A 19,687-nucleotide genomic window follows, 5' to 3' on the forward strand; every position below is an offset into this window, starting at 1 on the left:
GTTGCATGGTGGCATATGCCTGTAGTCCCAGCTACCTGGGAGACTGAGGCAGGAGGATCGTTTGAGCCCAGGAGTTCAATTTACAGTGAGCTATGATGGTGCCACTGTACTCTAGCCTCAGTGACATAGCAAGACCTTGCTCTAAAAAAAAAAGAAAAGAAAAGAAAAGAAAAGGAAAAAAAAAAGAAGGAAAGAAAAGAAAAAAAGCTACTTTTTTCTCCAACTTCTCAGTGAGTCAGAGATTTACCCAAAACAGAAACAAAGTGGATGCTGAGAGACAGAGGAACATTTCATATACAATTTCTGGTTCAAAATTTCTGTGACCATCTCAACAGCCTCAGTGAGAATCAATTGCTTGGTATGTACATCCTAATTTGAACATCGGAAAGAAATTTTTACTAACAAAATGCTACTCCAAATTATTTCTTATATTGGGGGTTTTGCGGTGAGTTTTCATTTGAGAAAGAGTTTGCTTGCTCTGAATGTTTGACAACCACTGTGCTTTAAGGAGGGCTGGTTTGCCTAAGGTCTCCCAGCCACGGCACAGCCAGGATGAGAATGTGGTTATTTCAATCCCCACCTTATACTCTTGAAGCTAAACATAACCACATAACGTGTCATCCAAAATAGAACACTTTTAACAATTACTCCTGGACAACAGAAATAAACTGAACTCTCCCAGGGCAATTGACATACACAGCCCATTTAGTTTCAGCAAGAATGGATTTATATTAGATCCTAGACACTCTGGCTGGGCATGGTGGCTCGAATCTGTAGTCCCTTGGGACTACTTGGGAGTCTGAGGTGGGAGGATTGTTTGAGGCCAAGAGTTTGAGACCAGCCTGGACAATATAGCGAGACCCCATCTCTAAAAAAAGAAAAATAATTCGGCTGGGCATGGTGGCTCATGCCTGTAATCCTAGCACTCTGGGAGGCCGAGGAGGGAGGATTGCTCGAGGTCAGGAGTTCAAGAGCAGCCTGAGCAAAAGTGAGAGCCCGTCTCTACTAAAAATAGAAAGAAATGATCTGGACAGCTAAAAATATATATAGAAAAAAATTAGCCAGGCCTGGTGGCGCATGCCTGTAGTCCCAGCTACTCGGGAGGCTGAGGCAGAAGGATTGCTTAAGCCCAGGAGTTTCAGGTTGCTGTGAGCTTGACGCCATGGCACTCTAGCCCAGGCAACAGAGCAAGACTCTGTCTCAAAAAAAAAAAAAAAAAAAAAAAGAAAAAGAAAAATAATTCTAGAGACTTTGTATTTATCTCCTTATCTCAACTTTTTCCTTTATGAAAATGTTCAAACCTATAGCAAAGTTGCAATGTAAGGACAATGAGTGAACATTTACTATTTATTAGAAATTTATTGTCAGTTTTTAAAAAATCAAATGAATTTAAAAATGAATGATGAAAAGAAAATATCAACATTTTATATAAAGTTGGGATCTGACCCTGCACTTTTGGGAACTTGCCTCACCCTCCTCACATATTCTAGAACAGGAGTTGACAGAGAATCTATAGCCTGCAGTTCTGCCATCTTTTTGTTTTTGGAGACAGGGTCTCATGTTGTCACCGAGGCTGGAGTGCAGTGGCACAATCATTGCTCACTGCAGCCTCGAACTCCTGGGCTCAAGTGATCCTCCTGCCTCAGCCTCCCGAGTAGCTGGGACTACAGGTGCAGGCTACCAAACCTGGCTAATTTAAAAAAAAATTTTAGAGACAGGGAGTCTTGCTATGTTGCCCAGGCTGGTCTTGAACTCCTGTCCTCAAGTGATCCTCACATCTCAGCCTAAAGAGTAGCTGGGAATATAGGTACTAGTATCTGACTCACATTATCTTTTAAATGATGTCCCTGATGAGGTCAGGCTCACCCAGAGCAATCTCCCCTCTGATTGACTCAAAACCAACTCATTTGGCATGTTAAATGCACCTGCAAAATCCCCTCCCCTTTGCCAGCTCGGGTAGCCTAATTACAGGAGTGACTTCCATCATAGTCCCAGGTCCTGTTCACAGCCCCAGGGTAGGGCATTCAGAGGCATGACTACTGGGGAGTGGGCATCTTGGGAGCCACCTTAGAATTTTGCCACCATAACACATGATTCTGAGCTTCAGAGAATTGGGTCATAAAATTTGCCACTGGGAAGATGAGATTAATCTTTTGATTTTGTCTTTTTTTTTTTTTTTTTTTTGAGACAGAGTCTTGTTCTGTCACCTGGGCTAGAGTGCTGTGATGTCATCATCACTCACTGCAACCTCAAACTCCTGGGCTCAAGCAATCCTCCTGCCTCAGCCTCCCAAGTAGCTGGGAGTACAGGCGCATGCCACCACGTCTGGCTAATTTTTTCTATTTTTTAGTAGAGACAGGGTCTCACTTTTGCTCAGGCTGGTCTTGAACTCCTAGGCTCAGTTGGGAGTTCCTGAACTCCCGCCTTGGCCTTCCAGAGTGCTAGGATTACAGGTGTGAGCCACTGCACCCGGCCTCATCTTGTCTTTTTAACCTTGCCAAAATACTATCCCATGAAAGACCTACCTAAGAACCTTGCCTTAAAGCCATTCCATTTGACAAATGGTAAAGAAATTTGCATTCCGAAGCTAAATTGTCTATCTAATTGTCTATCTAAATTGTCAACTCTTCCCAATTTAATCTGTGTAGGTGAGAATAACAAAGAAAAAAATGTAATGTAGCAACTTTTTATGTTTGATAAAAATAAGAATTTCCAGTCTGGGCAACAAAGTGAGACCCTGTCTCTAAAAAACAAAACAAAACAAAACAAAAAACAAAAAACCCACAAATAAATAAAGGAAGAATTTAAAAATATATGTGTATTATTTTCCTCATGATGAACATGCACACATGTACACACACACACATGTACATACATGCTCACACGTGCACACACATGTTCCAGGTGGGCTGTTCCCCTAACGAGTGAAGGCTTTACCTATTTGAGAAAAAAATGAAAGTGATCCTTAAAATTTGAATAGAATCCACACTCCATGGAGGGAGCGGGGATTGTGTGACAACCCTGTTGGCCCTCAAAGACAGTGACTAACAGGAGGCTTTGGTGTGAAATGGGCTGTCCAGATATCTGGTGGCCACAATGGGTTCAGGCTGCCTTCACTGCTATCCATACAGGAATATCCCTTTCTGGGCTGGGAGCCGTGAATCCTCGATGTTTTACCTTCTAGATATCTCTCCCTTCCTCTGCCTTCTCTCTACTGCTCCCACCCTAGTCTAATCCTCCATTGTCCTTTGCCTAAATGATGAAACCGGCTCCCTACACCTTCCCTGGGTGCCCTCCAATCACTTCCCTGCAGAGCAGCCGGAGTGATCACTTTCAAATGCAAACCTGATTGTGCAGCTCCTTAACTCAAAACCCAAGCGCTGTTTCCACCAGCACTAAGGCTAAGCTCCAAAGCCTTAAGTCCCATAAGGTGCTGCGTGGTCTGCCCCTCCTGGTTGCTCACGATTATCCTGCACTCTTTTCCTTTCCTTCCCTCTCTGCAGTCTGGGAAACTAGTCTTTTTTTTCTCTCTCTCTTTAAGTTCTTCCTACCATAAACAGTCACAGCTGCTTATGAATTTTCTTATGGCAAACACCTATACAAACTTCAGACCTCAGCTACAATGTCACCTCCTCTGGGAAGCCTCCTCCATCCCGTCCTGGTCTGGGTTAAGTTCCCTAAGTGGCAGGTGATATTTTCCAAAAATAGGCATAGCATATTTTCTGTCCCACAGGCTATTCCAGAAGCTGGCCCCTCCCCAGGTTGCCCTCCTCTTGAATTTGGGAGGGACTGTGTAACAGCCTTTATGGCCAGAATGCAATGGAAGTGATTCTGTGTGACTTCTGAGGCTGGGTTAGAAAAAATAATACGGGAACCAGGCACAGTGGTGTGTGTCTGTAGTCCAAGCTACTTGCGAGGCTGAGGTGGGAGGATCGCTTGAGTCCAGGAGTTCAAGACTGACCTGGGCAAGACGATGAGACCTCCCATCTCTATAAACAACCAAACAAAAAAAGAAAGGGCAATATGATTTTTCACCTGGCTAACTCACTCTCAGGACGATTGTGCTTGGAACCTAGCAGCCATGTTGTGAGGAAGCCCAGGGTGCCTGTCGGGTGGGGAGGGGGCCACATGTGTATGTTCCAGGTAACAGCTCCAGGAAGGGTCTCAGCCTATAGCCAGGAGCAAATGACAGACATGTGTGTGAACAAACATTCAAGTGATTCCAGCCCCCAGCCTTGAGTCACCCCAGCTGACACCAAAGCCACCAGGGATAAGCTATTTATGGCCAAGCCTGCCTCAGTTGCAGATTGGAGACTGAAATAAATGTTGTTGCTGTCATCTGAAGCTACTGAATCTTGGGCTGGTTTGTTACACAGCCATAGTAACAGGAATTTAGTAACTGTTACATTTTTACCTGCCCTTTGAAGTATATGTTACACTTGAAACTTTATATTTGTGTGATTATTTGATTCCTACCTGTCTATCCCCAGAAAGACTGAAAGTTCTCAGTTCCAAGTTCATGTTAGTTTTCACCATTCTATTCCCAACGCCTAGCATAGTTCCGGGTAAATGATGCCCTCAATGCTGATTTAGTCTCAACTTTCCTGCACCTCTTCACATACGTGCTTGAGGCCAGGAAGCCACCAGCCTGGTCAGGCAATGGAACAGGAGGTTCTGCATGAATACAGGGCAGTTCGCTTGTATAGAAAATCCTGGAAGAAAAGGTTCAGAAGGGTAAAGTCTGATGGGCTGCAATGTAGGGGCTTAGATTTCATCTCCTAAGAAATAGGATGGCTTTGGAGGTTTGGAAGCAATGGTAGAATGCTGTGAGTTCTTGAAAGTACCAGGGCTGGGAAAGTACCAGGCTCCTGAACTGGTCCAGTTGGGAAGTAATGGTGTCAAAGCTAGGGAAGTAGAGCTAGGAGGAGTGGGACTAAGTCAAAGGCCATTTAGCAAAAAGTCACTGCGCAGGGGCCTGTATTCGGGTGCCGTGTGCACACACTCCCATTGTCCTATTAATCCTCAAAGCAGAGATGCATAAACTTACCCCATAAAAGGCCAGTTGGCAAATACATCGGGCTCTGCAGATCTTTGGATCTTTCACAGCTACTTACTCTGCCTCCTTAGAGCAAGAGCAGCCAGGTAAACGAATGGGCGTGTCTGCGTGCCAATAAAACTTTATTTAGGAACACTGAAATGTGAATTTCATAGAATTTTCACACGTCACAAAATATTCTTCTCCTTTGGATTTTTCCCCCAACCATGTAAACTTGTAAAAATCACTCTGAGCTTGAGGGGCCGGACACAAGCAGGCGGCAGGTTTTGGTTTGCCCACCACCCCCTTGCTAGATCAATCGCTAGTTATGATTCCAATTGAGCCAAGGAGTCCTTCTAAGAGCCCCGCCCCATTCTCTGACGTCACCGGGACCCACCCACAGGGGCGGGCCATGCGCGTGCGCGGTCGGCCCTCGGGCGGGGGCGGGGCGGGTCGCAGCTCTGACTTCCAACATGGCGCACGCTGGCGGCGGCGGCGGCCCCGCGGGCCGGGGATTGAGCGGCGCCCGCTGGGGTCGCTCTGGCTCCGCGGGCCACGAGAAGCTGCCGGTGCACGTGAGTGGCATCCCCGCCGTCCCGCAGGGATCCAGTCCTCTGGACCCAGCGGGCGGGCGCCCCTCACCCGGGCCCCGCTTGGCCCCGGCCCCGCCCCCGCCTCGGCCTCCCCTCCGCGCTGCCCCGGACCCCCCACCCCTCACCTCGGCCTTCCGCAGGCCCGGCCCGTCCCCCTCCCCGCCAGGACCCCAGCAGCTCCTCCCGTCCGCTCCTCCCGCGACCCCTGGCCCACTGGGACCCTGCCCCTCCTCGCAGGTGGAGGACGCCCTCACCTACCTGGACCAGGTGAAGATCCGCTTTGGCAGCGATCCTGCCACCTACAACGGCTTCCTGGAGATCATGAAGGAGTTCAAAAGCCAGAGGTACCCGCGGGACTCCTCCCCTCCCCGGGGGGCCCTCCTGGGCCGGAATCGGGCTGAGCAGGGTGGGCTGCCCCAATCCCGCTGTCTCCTCCTCCCCCAGCCGGGTGACCTTGCGCAGGTTGTCGGAACGTCTCAGAGCCTCGGCTCCTTCTCCTAAAAACAAAACAAAAAAAATGGGAATGGGTAGTCCCCACCTTGTTGAGCTGTTGAGCCGTTGTGGGGAGAGCTGTTGTGGGGAGTCCTGGAAGGAGGGCAGGGACAGGGGAGGCAGAGGGGAGGCGAGTGCACAGGCAGAGTCAGATCCTGCCTCAATTTAAAATGTTGATTTTTAAATAAGTTGTCTTCGTGGAAGATTTGGGGAGACTCATTTTGATTTTTTTTCCCAAGCACTGCATTAAAATGTTATTTGTCTTGATGATTGAGTTTTTTGGCCCCCTCTCTCCCCTAAATCCTGTCCCCAAGATGCTTTACTTGGCTCACCCTGGTCTCAGGCCTGTTTGGAAGTAAGGTGCATAAAACGCTTAGTAAGGGACCTGGCACACAGAGAGCATTTAAAACACATGAGCTGTATTTGTAGACACAGAATCAGGAGGGTTAGAGATAGAAAGAAACCCACCTTCGTGGCAGAAGTGAGACTAGAAGTCAGAGCCTTTGACTCTTAGATTTTTGCGCATCACATACCAGCCATGCTGTTCCCTTAGGGATGGTGGTGGGGCTGGCCCGATTTCCTTCCACCCGTGCAGGGCTGACTAAGGCCTGGGCCATGACCGCAGCCAGGAGGGAGACCCCATCTCTCACTTTCTTACGCATTTGCCTCACTGGAAGGGCTTTTGGTATTTATGCTTTGCAATCAGTTGCTCAGATCAAAACCTGTGTCATGGTCATCCCTGATTCATACGAAATGAGGGAATTTATCACATCACTTAGAGGGCTTTGGCCTCCCGCCACATCTTGGAGTCCAGGCCTTGCATTCGGCTCTCCTGACATTTTCAGAACTGAGTGTGTGTGCACATGCTTGGAGTGGCTTAGGGGTTGTGCCATGTAAACATTCTCTGGTTCTCCTCAGGAGGGTGCAGGGAGCTGAGGCCTGGCCACTCTGGAAATAGATCATAGTCTGCAGATGCTATCACCAGAGTCACATTTAGGTTGTTTTGCTGTCAGTTGAACAGCTTGTTGTGTGGCAGTATCAAGGGAGTTGGGAATAGATTTTGTTTTTAATTTGCTCTCCAAGACCCTTTTGCCCACTTGTGTTCCTTTTTCTTCTAGCATTGATACTCCTGGAGTCATCAGACGTGTCTCACAGCTCTTTCACGAGCACCCTGACCTCATTGTTGGATTCAACGCTTTCCTTCCCCTCGGATACAGAATAGACATTCCCAAGAATGGCAAGTTAAACATACAGTCGCCTCTGACAAGCCAGGTATGCTGCTGCGGTGGTTCAGGTGATCTCGGCCTTAACACAGCACACCCTGCTACTCAGGTCGGGCCATGTGTCTCCTTTGTGTCACTGCTGGAAAGCCACTTACGATCTATTCTTTTCCTAGACATGCTAATCGCTTCTAGCACAAATCAAAATAGATAGAAGCACCGACACAGGCAGCCTCTGCCCCTGCAATTGACCTGTTTGGAAGGTTTAAATCAAGAGTGGATGTCAGGGAGGCATCCTTCTGACACAGAATTTTATGATAAGTCGAAATAACCACATCAACAGTTGCTGAGGTCTTGGCTTGAGGCTTCCCCAGGGAGCGGACCAGGCATGCCTGCCCTCGTACTTGGGCATGTGCTAGGGCACGTGCTAGTCTGCATCTGGGAGCTCTCAGTAGTGCCAGCGACGTAATAAAATGGTTAAGATGCGTATGTGAGTGGCCATTTTTACTGTTTACTTTCTGTGCTTCATTTAATTGTTGATAGGGCCCTTGGCTTGGCTAAGGCTTGTGGCTTTGGTTCTTTCTTTCTCGTGATAGGTTGCTACCTGGTCTGTTTCTGCAGTCTCTTGCTTGTGCTCCCTGGAACCTCTGAGACAAAAACAGATTATTTGAGCTTTACTTTTATAAGATGACCATTGTCTTTTTCTCCTCCTTAGCACTGGTGCCATTTTGGGCACGCTTCTTTGCTGTTGGGGGCTGCCCGGTGCATTGTGGGATGTTTAGCAGCATCCCTGGCCTCTGCCCCACTGCCCGTCACCCAATTGTGACAGCCAAAAACATCTCCAGACACCACTAGGTATCTCCTGGGGGCAAAATTGCCCCTGTTACAAACCATCGGTATAAGGGAACCAGCTCTGTCAACCTCCTCCAGTCTCACCCTGACAGTTTGAGTAGGGATATAAAGATCTATGGCTGGAAGCACTTGGTAGGTCTCTCCTTTGACAGGGGAGATTGCAGAGTGTCAGATCAATTAGGGAGCCAGGATTTGGAAGAACAGCGAAAGGTAACATGGCAGTGATGGTGGGTCCCTCCCTGAGAGTGGCTTGTGCGTTAATGCTGCTTTTTCTCTGTGTAAGGCGAGCTCTGCTGTCAGCATGTTGCCTCATTAAAGCCGTCTCAGTTTGCCATCTCATTTTTTTGTTTTTTTTTTTTTGAGACAGAGTCTGGCTGTGTTGCCCGGGCTAGAGTGAGTGCCGTGGCGTCAGTCTAGCTCACAGCAACCTCAAACTACTGGGCTTAAGTGATCCCACTGCCTCAGCCTCCCCAGTAGCTGGGACTACAGGCATGTGCCACCATGCCCAGCTAATTTTTTCTATATATATATTTTAGTTGGCCATATAATTTCTTTCTATTTTTAGTAGAGACGGGGTCTCGCTCTTGCTGAGGCTGGTCTCAAACTCCTGACCTCGAGCAATTCACCCACCTCGGCCTCCCAGAATGCTAGGATTACAGGTGTGAGCCACCGCGCCTGGCCTAAAGCCGTCTCAGTTTTAAAAGGGAACTTGGAAGTGTGTGGCTGCTGAATCCCGAAGAGGTTCCATTTCCCGCTTGCAAATGGAGCCCCAGGGTCCAGATGTAGGGTCTGCGCCTCCAGGCCATAAAAGCCTCGGCAAGATTAATCTCTGGAACAGTCATGGCTGTGGGGAAACTGAGCCCGTTTGCTGCAACAGCATCTGCAAGAGCGCTTTGTAGGGTCTCAGCACCGTGTGAGTGCTGTGTAGATGCTGGCGTTGTTACCAGTCACTCACTGAGCAAGCGCCGGAGTCAGAAGGTGTAAATTGTGCCTCTGCATGTGGAAATTGCCTTTCAGCAGTCCCTGACCGTGGGAGTAGCTCGGCTGTCAGGGCTGGAGCTTGACAGGAGCCACACTGTGGTTGGACTCGGAGTTGGTACTTCCTTTAAATAGCTGCGGCGTCCCTGCTGTTCCCAGCACAGTGGACGGCTGGCAGTCTTGTCTCCCCATAGGTGGCTTAGGTGACAGCGACTTAGAGAGAGGCTTGACAAGAACTTCCACTTAATAGCTACTCAACAGGGCTTCGTAGTTTTGCTACGGCCTGGAAGCAGCCACTTCTGGGGCCTCCTCCCACAGCTGGGGAGCTTGGTTCCCTTCGGGCCCCGCAAGGCCATTCAGTTTCAGTGGGTACTGAGGGACCCGCCAGGTTTCCAGCCTTGCTTCCCAGCAGTTTGGGCTGGTGTTCGTATGGCTGCTGGACAGGCACACAGGGGACATTAGATGGCCTTTCGGGTTCCTGGAGTCCTTTTAGAGGCCACAGTAGCCTGAAAACCTCACAGGGCTCCTCACCCACAAATGCCCTGGTAATACTCTTTTTCTATTGGTTTTTCTAGCTTTGCTGTTTTAAAGGGGAGCCTTTTTGTTTTTTCCATTTTTCATTTCACCCTGAAGCCCGCCAACTACAGACAAAGAAGGAGTGGCTGTCAGGTGCTGAGGAAGGTAAATAAGAGAGTCGCAGCCCTTGTGGATCCTTTGGTGAGGAGGGTCTCAACCTCAGCACTGTTGCCATTTGGGGGCTGGGACGTTCTTTCTGGTGGGGGCCGTCCTGTGCACTGTAGGGTGTCCAGCAGCGTCCCTGGCTCTAGCCACCAGATGCCAGTAGCGCACCCCTCTCCCAGATGTGACAGTATTTTAATATATTAATATCCCCCAGTATTGCCAGGTGTCCCTGGGGGGTGGAATCCCCTCACTTGAGAATGCAGTTATAAAGGGGAAGACAGACACATCATGGCATGTGTGGCCAGCATGGACCTGGGGAGCTTGGAAGAAACACCATCCTCCTGCTGGGACCTCATCCTCCTGGGTCACCATCATTCTGGGTCTGGTAGTTTGGGCCTCAGTCATAATGTCACCTCTGCAGAGAGCCTCCACTCCCAACCCCATGTCATTCTCACACCACCCTGGGTTATATTAATATATTTCAAAATAGCAAAATAAGTAGGAAGAGAAGTAAAATCATTGAGTCCTTAAGATGAAGTCTTGTCTTGTTCTTGACCGTATCTACCTTCCAGAACATTGCTGAGGCAGCAGCACAGCAAGACCCAGAAATTGGATGTCAGTGGGAAAGTAGCGACTCTCGGCTCCCAGGTCCTCTCAGGGCAGACCCTGTCTCCCGGGAGACAAGAGCCGGCTTGCACAGAGACAGAGAGAAGCCCTTAAGGTGCAGCTCATAACACAAGTGGCCGCCGTACATGCAAAGGGAGACCCCCCACACCTTACTACTCTCTGGGGGAGCCCCAGCCAGTTCCCGACAAGTCAGTTCTTGTGTTTGTGTCTTATTTGCTCATGGAGCGGGCGGTGGGTGACCCCTTCTTCCAAGGTAGGCCCTGGGTTTATTCAGAGCACCAGCTCTTGGGGTGCCTGCACGGCAGAGGTGGGGACTCAAATGGGAGCCAGATGTGCGGATGCCGACTGTGCGAGGGGCTTCAGTGCCGTGGCCCACAGAGCAGCGTCGGGGCAGAGAGAGGACAGGGCAGGCCAGGGGAGGGTGTGCAGAGGTCCCTAGACCCGGCCTGGGTCTGGAGTGCTTAGGGGGCTACTTCTGGTGGGGTGTGGAGGCCTGGGGTGGGAGCAGGTGGGTGTGCACAGGGAACAGCCAGAGGGCCAGTGGGGCTGGGAAATGAAGGAGAGAAAGTAGGGAGAGAGAGCCAGGGACATGGGGGCCGGTGGACGGTTCTGGAAGGCCACTCTGCTGCTGTGCTGGGAATGCTCTGGGTATCGGGAAACCCCTGGGAGACCAGGGAGGGGTGCTGGGTGATCTGGGCAGTGATGAGGGGCAGCGGGCGAGGGAGTCAGTGAGAAGTTGAGAGTCTGGGGTGATTCCAGGATGCCTGATTCCCTGGGTGCAGGTGGTGGCCCCTGCTGAGGTGAGTGAGGCCTGGGAGGCAGTTGGGGGCTGCTCCTTGTGTGACAGGTGCCACTGGAGGCCTCTTTTAAATATCCAGGTGGGGGCTGTGTGTGGACACTCTGGTGGAGGCGTCGGCCACCCGGGGTGGCTCGTCATGGCGTGGGAGGCGTGTCTCACTCCGCCGGGACGTGGCCACGCAGCAGCATGGGAGGGAGGGCGTGTGGGCAGAGAAAGGCAAGACTGGGCTTGTTCCAGAATGTTTAGAGCAGGGTGGGCAAATTGTGGCCCGTGGGCTAAAGCCACCTTGGCTTTGTATGGTTGGTGATTTTTACATTTTTCAAAAGATTACATTTAAAAGTTTTTTTTTAAATTGTGATAATAGTCACATAACAGAAAATTCAACATCATAATTTGAGTGGTTTTTAGTATATGCATAACACTGTGCAAACATCACCCCTAATTCCAGAACATTTCCATCACCCCAAGATCAAGTCCGGTACCTCCTAATTCTCCCTTCACCCCAGTCCCTGGCAACCACCCGTCTGCTTCCTGTCTGTGTGGATTTGTCTGTTCTGGACGTTTTGTATCAGTGGGAACCACACTGCGTGGCCTTTTGTGTCTGGCCTCTCTGACTCAGCACCGTGTTTTTGGGGTTGATCCACGTTGTAGCAGGTGTCAGAGCTGCATTCCTCTTTGTGGCTGAGTGATATTCCACTGTGTGGATGGACCACATTCTGTTTCTTTCCATCTACTGGTGGATGATTGGGTTCTTTCTACCTTGTTGGCTACTGTGAGCAGTGCTGCTGTGAAGATTCATGTAGAAGGATTTGTCTGAGCACCTGTTTTCATCCTGTTGGTTGTACACCTCGGCGCAGATCTGTTGGATCCAATGGTAGTTCTGTGTTAAATTTGTTGAGGCAACTGCCAGAATTTCCACAGCGATTGCACCGTCACTCTCCGTCCTTTTTTGGCAAGCCTGCTCTGGAGGGTGGTTCTCCATCTTGTCGCAGGGGCTCACTTCAGGGCATCTTAGGGGACCTTTGGGGGCCTGAAAACACCTCCTGAGAGTGGAGGGGGGCTCCCAGTGGGCCCACAGCCTTCCCTCCCACCCTCTCAGCCAGCTCCTTCCACCACCAAACCTATGCACCACAAAGGAACACAAACGCAGGCCACTTGAGCTTGAGCAGATGGAACTGCAAGAGCATCCTCAGGGTCTCCTAGAACAAATCCCCCCGTGGAGGAGAAATGGTGTTTAGCGTTGCGGCTGCTCTGCATCTTGTGTGTCTCTGCTTGCCTGGGCTCAGGCTTTCTGGATTTGTCTCTGTAGCTACTGTTCTGGGCAGAATTATTAATACGTCCCCTGCCAAAGTACCTATGTTGAAGCCTTAACCCCCAGTACCCCGGGAATGTGACTGTGTTTGGACAGGGTCTTTAAAGAGGTCATCAAGGTGAAATGAGGCCATCAGGGTGGGCCCTAATCCCATCCGCGTGGCGTCCTTACCAGAAGAGGAGGTTGGGACACACACCAGAGACGCTCATGCACAGAGAGACGACCGTGGGAGGACACGGCGAGAAGGCGGCCATCTGCAAGCCAAGGAGAGAGGCCTCAGAAGACCCCAAATCTGCCAGCACCTTGATCTTGGACTCTCAGCCTCCAGAACTGTGAGAAAAATTAATTTCTGTTGTGTGAGCCACCCAGTTTGGGGGACTTTGTTATGGCAGCCTGAGCTGACTCATGACACCCACCCGGATGACGGTGCCCGACACACTGACTGCAGCACAGCCTCGGTGCGGCCCAGCAGCGATGTCTGTTACAGCAATAGGTCTGCAGCTGTGGGCAGCAGCGCATCCGGCCTTGCCTGTCCCGGCAGATTCTTCGGGTCAGTGACTGGGGCCAGGTGCGATGTTGGGCAACAGAAACGGGAGAGAAATCCATTTGTTCTCTCATCCATTCACCTGAGCACCCCCTACAGGGAAACCTGCCTGCACCGTTCTGGGCACTGGGGACACAGCACTGGGTGAGATGAAATCCCTGCCCTCGTGGAGTTCGCCACCTAGTCAGGGTGGACAGACAATAAAACAAGTAAGTTATGTTACACGTGGGGCGGTGACAGATGCCATGGAGAAAAGTGCAGGAATGCTGGGAGACAGGGTCATTTTACTTTGGTGCAAGATGGTTCTAGAAGCCTCACTGAGAAGGTGTTGCATAAGCCAAGACCTGGAGCCGAGCTGGAGGGACCCTGACCTGCTCAAGAGTGTGCCCCTGTGAGCTGGGGACGTGGAGCATAATTCTGGTTTAGCAATAAACAGAACGTCACCTCCTTCGGGGGGTGGTCCTGTCCCACCACGAATTAGGATTCTGTGTGCATAGGAGAGAGACATGCTTGTTTTCTAGTTTTACTTGTATCGGCAGAACAGTGCATAAATAGAGGACATGCTTGGTGGACAGTCTTTTCTCTCAGTTGACTGTTGCACCTTGTTCTGATTGGCCTGGCCTTGGCACCAAAAGTCCCATGTCCTGGGAATCCCTGAAACCCCCAGCTGCCTGAACGGTGGGCCCCATTTTGTACATCCTGACCTCCCCATCGCTGCTGACAGCAGGTGTTTCCCACCTGGAAACAGTCTTGCTGAAACGGGATCACAGAAGGTATGGGGAGACTCCTTTTACACACAGCCTGACACTTGGCTCTGCAAAGGATTAAACATCCACTTTTTGTAAATTTCTCCTGAATGCTCATTTTTCAAAATGTAAAGAGCTCTTTAAACTCCTGTATTCTTGGGGTAAATTGGGAAGGATCGGGTGGAGGTGAGTCAATGAGACTGACTCGGGAACTCGCAGACGCTGGGATGCCAAGGAAGGCTCTGTTGGCATGTGCTGGGCTGCCCCCCTCCCTCCAGGCCCCCAGAGAAACCTTTCTCTGCATCTAGTAAAAGCTGGCTCCACGCTGGATTTTGTCTGCTCTTGTACAGACAGCGGCTGGGCCTGGTGTTTTTCACAATCTGTTCCCAGCATCAGCTCATTGTCACATTGTTGTCAGGAAAATTCACACAACCACAGTGACTGTGCAGAGGACTTCAAGCAACAGATGCCATATAAGGAAGACAAACCCCAGGTGCCCTTGGAGTCGGATTCCGTGGAATTCAACAACGCCATCAGCTACGTGAATAAGATCAAGACCCGCTTCCTGGACCACCCGGAAATCTACAGGTCCTTCCTGGAGATACTGCACACGTACCAGGTAAGAGGACTCAGGTCACACTTCTTTGTGGGTTTCTGTGGCATCATCCAGTGTCAGATTTTCTTGTCTGAATTCATGAAATCCTGTAAAATTCTGATTTGTGGTGGTTTGGTTTTTGCTTTGTTTTTTGGCGTTGATTTTTTTTTTACTCTAGTGAAATATACACAAAATTTACCCGTTTAACCATGTCTGAGTGTACAGTTTGGTGGCATTAAGCACATGAACGTTGTTGTGAGTGTACCGTCACAGCCATCCCTTCTCCAGAGCTCGTCATCTCGTCAGGCTGAAACTCTGTCCCCGTTGCACGCTCACTCCCCTCCTGCCTCCTCCCAGACCCACACCCCCATTCTGCTTTCTGTCTCTCTGAATTTAACATCTCTGGGGACCTGTTATACATGGAATCACACAGTATTTGTCCTTTTGCGACTGGCGTGTTTCACGTAGCAGGATGTCCTCAAGGTTCAGCTGTGTGGCAGCGTGTGGCAGCATGTCCTTCCTTTGTAAGGCTGAACACGATTCCGCTTTACGGATGCACCACGTTGTGTTCATCCACCCGTCTGTCGGTGAACACTGGGCTGCGTCTGCCCCTTGGCTGCCCTGGATGACGTTGCTGTGAACACAAGCCCTGCTGGAGTTCTGCTCAGTTCTAATTCTAGCTTGTCCCTTTGTGCACCTCCGCACCCAGGAACTGCTAGGAAACGTGCATTAGGGGAGTTTAAAAAGAACCTAAGAATACAGTTGTCTTTTTGTAAGACGACTTTGTTACTGTTTAGATGATACGACTGCCCTTTAGTTTTGCTCATCGCAACTGGACCTGGTGCCAGGGCCGAGGTGACGGAGACAAATGGTTGCTGGTGCTTAGTTGTTCAGTCCAGTGGCAGGAGGAGCCTCAGGTGGGAGAGAAGTGGGTCAGGGGTCAGGGAGGGGACTGTCAGGTTGAATCTTGACAAATTGTCAGACCATCAGGTGGATAAGCACGGAGGAAAGGTGAACTCCCTCAGTGTCAGGAACAGCCTGTGCAAAGGTCCAGGGGCCAGGGCAGACAGCTGGTGTCAGGGCAGCCTGCAGGGGAGTTGGGAAACGCAGGCAGGCTGGTGGGGAGGAACGTCTGTGTCTTGTACGAGGCTCAGATGTCCTCCTCACCTACACGTGGCGTTTCCCATGCTGCTTTTTTCTCTTTTCTTTTTTTTTTTTGAGATAAGGTCTCACTCCATTGCTCAGGCTGGAGTGCAGTGGTATCAGCAAAGCTCACTGCAACCTCAAACTCCTGGGCTCAAATGACCCTCCTCCCTCAGCCTCCCAAGTAGTTGGGACTACAGGCACGCACCACCACACCTGGTTAATTTTTCTGTTTTTTTATACAGATGGGGTCTTGCTCTTGCTCAAACTGGTCTCAAATTCCTGGCTTCAAGGAATCTTCCCGCTTCAGCCTCCCAAAGTGCTAGGATTATAGGCGTGAGCCACTGTACCTGGCCTACACTTTTAATTTTTTTTTTTTTTTTTTGAGGCAGAGTCTCACTCTGTGGCCCTGGCTAGAGTGCCGTGGCATCATCATAGCTCACAGCAACCTCAAACTCCTGGGCTCAAGCGATCCTCCTGCCTCAGCTTCCTGAGTAGCTGGGACTACAGGCATGCGCCACCATGCCCGGCTAATTTTTTCTATATATATTTTTAGTTGGCCAGATAATTTCTTTCTATTTTTAGTAGAGATGGGGTCTCACTCTTGCTGAGGCTGGTCTCGAACTCCTGACCTCGAGCGATCCACCCGCCTCGGCCTCCCAGAGTGCTAGGATTACAGGCGTGAGCCACTGTACCTGGCCTACACTTTTAATTTTTAAGCAGCAGAACCCACTTTTAAAAATGAAATTTGGCCGGGCGCAGTGGCTCACGCCTGTAATCCCAGCACTTTGGGAAGCTGAGGTGGGAGGATCACTTGAGCCCAGGAGTCTGAGGTTGCAGTGAGCTATGAAGACACCACCACACTCCAGCCTGGGCAACAGAGTAAGACCTTATCTCAAAAAAAGAAAAAGAAAAAAAAAAAAAAGGAAATCCGTACAGCTTTAATATGTCAAGTAAAGAAGTAGGATTCTTTTTAGCGTAAATGCTTAGAGAACACTTAAGACCAGACTGATGGCATTTGCTCCCTGTACACTCAGGCTGTTTTGGGGGACTATTTGCCGTCTGCAGTGTGGGTGTCACATGCAGGCCCTGTTGGCCTCAGTGTCTGGCGTCTTTGGGGTGCTGGTACAGCCTCAAAACTCTTGCTTCATGCAGACGAGTGGTGGCAGGTGGTACCTGTGAGCATTGGATCTGGGTGGAGGGATGACGCTTGTGACTGTGGAGTGTGCGGATCCCTCCCAGGCTTCACGGGGTCCTCACATTTAGGGCCAGGAGGATCGGCAGAGCTGTGCAGTGGCTCCGTTCTGGGGAAGGGGAAGCCCAGGGGAGTTAGACTTATTTATCCAGGGTCACACAACACGGACAGTGTGCTGCTGTAATGCTAGTTTTGCACACGCAAATCTGTTTGAACACGCTACACGTACTGGGCAACAATCTGAGCATGATACAAATTTTGTGTTCATGTCATGCACTATTTCAGAGAGAGCACCGGGGGACGGGACAGCGCAGTGTCCCCAACCCAAACCGCTGGTAGTTGGTTGAACGTGCAGATGGCTGGGCCTCCACACATGGGGTTGCCATTCATCAGGGCCACCTGGCATCTGCATTTTAAACAAGCCCCTCGGCCACTCCAACTTCAGGTTGTCCATCTCTTGAAGAGAAGTGAGAAATCTGAATTGTTGAATTATCCTGATGTTAGAACATTGGTTCAGAGTTTTCTGAGATACCATTACAGCCAAACCAAGAGGCTCTAGGGTCCATTTGATCGCACGTAACTATTTTTCTGTCTCCATGGGGCCTCCCCTCAGACCTTCCCTCTGCCACCTGCTCCGTTGGGGCCCTTTTCTTCACCTCCCTGAGGCTTGGGGTTCTTGTCCATAAAATGGCCATAAAGCTGGTGGTGCCAAGTGACCCCGGGTTTAATGAAGTTAACTGAGGCAGCCGATTCGAGCACACGGCCTGCCTCAAGTCAGCCCTGGGCAGCTGCCACCCGTTATACAACCTTGTGCATATGTCCTGCGTGTGATCAGACGAACACAGTCCTGCCCTAATGCAGCTGCATCCCCCAAAATGACCTTCTGCAAAATCTCAGTTGAACCACAGGGCTCGTGGGAAGACAGTGTGAGAGCACAGCACCCAGAAACTTCCCCAGCGATACCTGAAAAATACAGGTACCTGCTCAAAACGGTGGCGCTGTCGTATGCATGTTAAATGGCTAAGAGTGACATGAATACTACAGCAAATACAGTACTGATCTTGGAAAAGCCCGGAGGTTCACTGTGGCTGTGGGTGTGGGGAGGTGGCAGCCTGTGAGTTACTGAGAAGGGCTGGCGGGAGGTTGTCTGAAATCAGATGGGGCATTGTACCCCCAGACCGGGACAAGGGTGGCTCCGAGCACAACGGGGCCCTGAGGGAGCGAGTAGATGTGGGAGGGGGTGCAGGTGTGGTTTTGTGTGCTCCCACGTGGCTCGGGTCAGCCAGGTGCAGTTCTCTGCGTTCTCTGGTGTTTCTCCTGGCAAAATAGTGCCTAAGCAAACACAAAATTCCCATCGTGCTCATACTGGTCCCCAGTACGAGTATTGTGTTCAGACAGATTTTTGTGTTCAACAAGTGTTGTGGGAGGACTGACTGTCTCTGCAGGATGAATTCCCAGAAAGCGCGTTCCTGCGTTGAGGTCTGCTACGGTAGCAGAGGTCGCCAAACTTGTCTCTAAAAGGCCGCACCGATTTTCCTTTCTGCCTCCGTGTTTGAGAGCTGCTGTTCCCGCATCCTCATGGAAAATCCCCAGCCCTTTCCATCTGTGTCAGGCTGGTGAGCAAAAGGTGGCCGTAGCCCTGTTTTGAATTGTGTTTCTTTAAACGTCCGTCAATTTGGCCATTGTTTCATCTGTACACAGGTCATTTCTGCTTACTCTCTGAACGAAGGGGCCTTTGCTCATTTTTTTATTTGGCTTTCAAGTATACCAGTGACTTTTTGGAAGGATGGTTGTTGGGATTTCCCCCTCCTGTACGGGGGCTACAGGGCCAGGATTTAAAGCTCGCTTCCCTTCCCGAAGGCTGCAGCCACCCGGTGGGGAGGAGCCGCCAGCAAGTGACTCATCCCTCGCTGCACCCGTGGGGTGGGGTGGGAATATTGAAAGCTGGGTCATGCACTCTGCAGGGCCCCGGCACCGCTGTCTCTTGCACCGTGACATACATTCTTGCATAGAAAGTTGACAGGGACGTACTTTTAACAGCCACCTTCAGTTGTGCTGGCCAGTTCCTGCCCTCCAACCTGGGTCCCCTTTGGTCCTCTTGTTGCTTTAAGCTCCTGATCAGATTGTTTGCCTTCGGTCTTTGACCCCGGGCCAGCAGGTCCCTGGGCCTGGAAGTCCCTTCCCTTTGTTCTTTACCCCTTATCTCCCCTTCAGGGCCCAGGGCTAGGTCCTGCGTTCCGCCTTGCCCTTGGGAGGGCCTGGGGTTGCCCGTGACCTTGCACTTCCTCAGCCTGCCCCTGATTCCAGCCAGCAACCCCGACCCTGTCTCGCTCCCTTTGCTCGTGGATACTTCTCGGTGCCCTTCATTGTGTCCCCACCACACTCCTGGCACAGGCCTTGTCCCCAGCCCGGGGCTGAGGATGTGCCAGGCAGTGGGATCTGCAAGCGAAGCAGGCACACAGGATGTCGTGGGCGCCGCCAACAGGTTCTGCTCCTAGGGTCGTCCCTCTGTCTCCACGGTGGGGTGCCTGAATGTCCCAGCCCGGGGTGCCTCCTTCCTTGCCTAACGACCTGTTTCCCCTTTTCCAAAATCTGGCAGAAGGAGCAGCTGAACACGAAGGGCCGGCCGTTCCGAGGCATGTCTGAAGAGGAGGTGTTCACCGAGGTGGCCAACCTCTTCCGGGGCCAGGAGGACCTGCTCTCGGAGTTTGGACAGTTCCTTCCTGAAGCCAAGCGGTCCCTGGTGAGTACAGAGAACCCCAGCCCAGCGGGGGGCCTCAGCGAGGAGGAACGGCCCCAGCCAGCTCAGCCCAGGGCCAGGCAGGCCCGTCCACCCCCCAAGACACGCCCAGGGTCCCCCGGAAGCTACAAAGGG

General features: G+C 50.9%; 1 protein-coding gene across 3 annotated transcripts in view; it reads left to right on the top strand.

Moving 5' to 3' along the window:
• Positions 1-5,485: 5,485 nt before the first annotated feature.
• Positions 5,486-19,687, top strand: part of SIN3B (SIN3 transcription regulator family member B) — a 41,323-nt gene continuing 27,121 nt past the window's right edge. Inside the window, exons 1-5 of one of the 3 annotated variants that reach the window (XM_045551519.1) lie at positions 5,486-5,610; positions 5,866-5,972; positions 7,239-7,392; positions 14,298-14,498; positions 19,412-19,555. In XM_045551519.1, coding sequence (XP_045407475.1) covers positions 5,509-5,610; positions 5,866-5,972; positions 7,239-7,392; positions 14,298-14,498; positions 19,412-19,555 — 708 coding nt within the window. In that variant the 5' untranslated portion in view covers positions 5,486-5,508. Of the gene's footprint in view, positions 5,611-5,865; positions 5,973-7,238; positions 7,393-12,927; positions 13,140-13,232; positions 14,499-18,233; positions 18,429-19,411; positions 19,556-19,687 lie in introns of those variants that run through there. The other 2 variants (XM_045551524.1, XM_045551527.1) reach the window with 2 other exon arrangements.

Source organism: Lemur catta, chromosome 1 (genome assembly GCF_020740605.2).
Source record: "Lemur catta isolate mLemCat1 chromosome 1, mLemCat1.pri, whole genome shotgun sequence".
Taxonomy (NCBI): Eukaryota; Metazoa; Chordata; class Mammalia; order Primates; family Lemuridae; genus Lemur; species Lemur catta.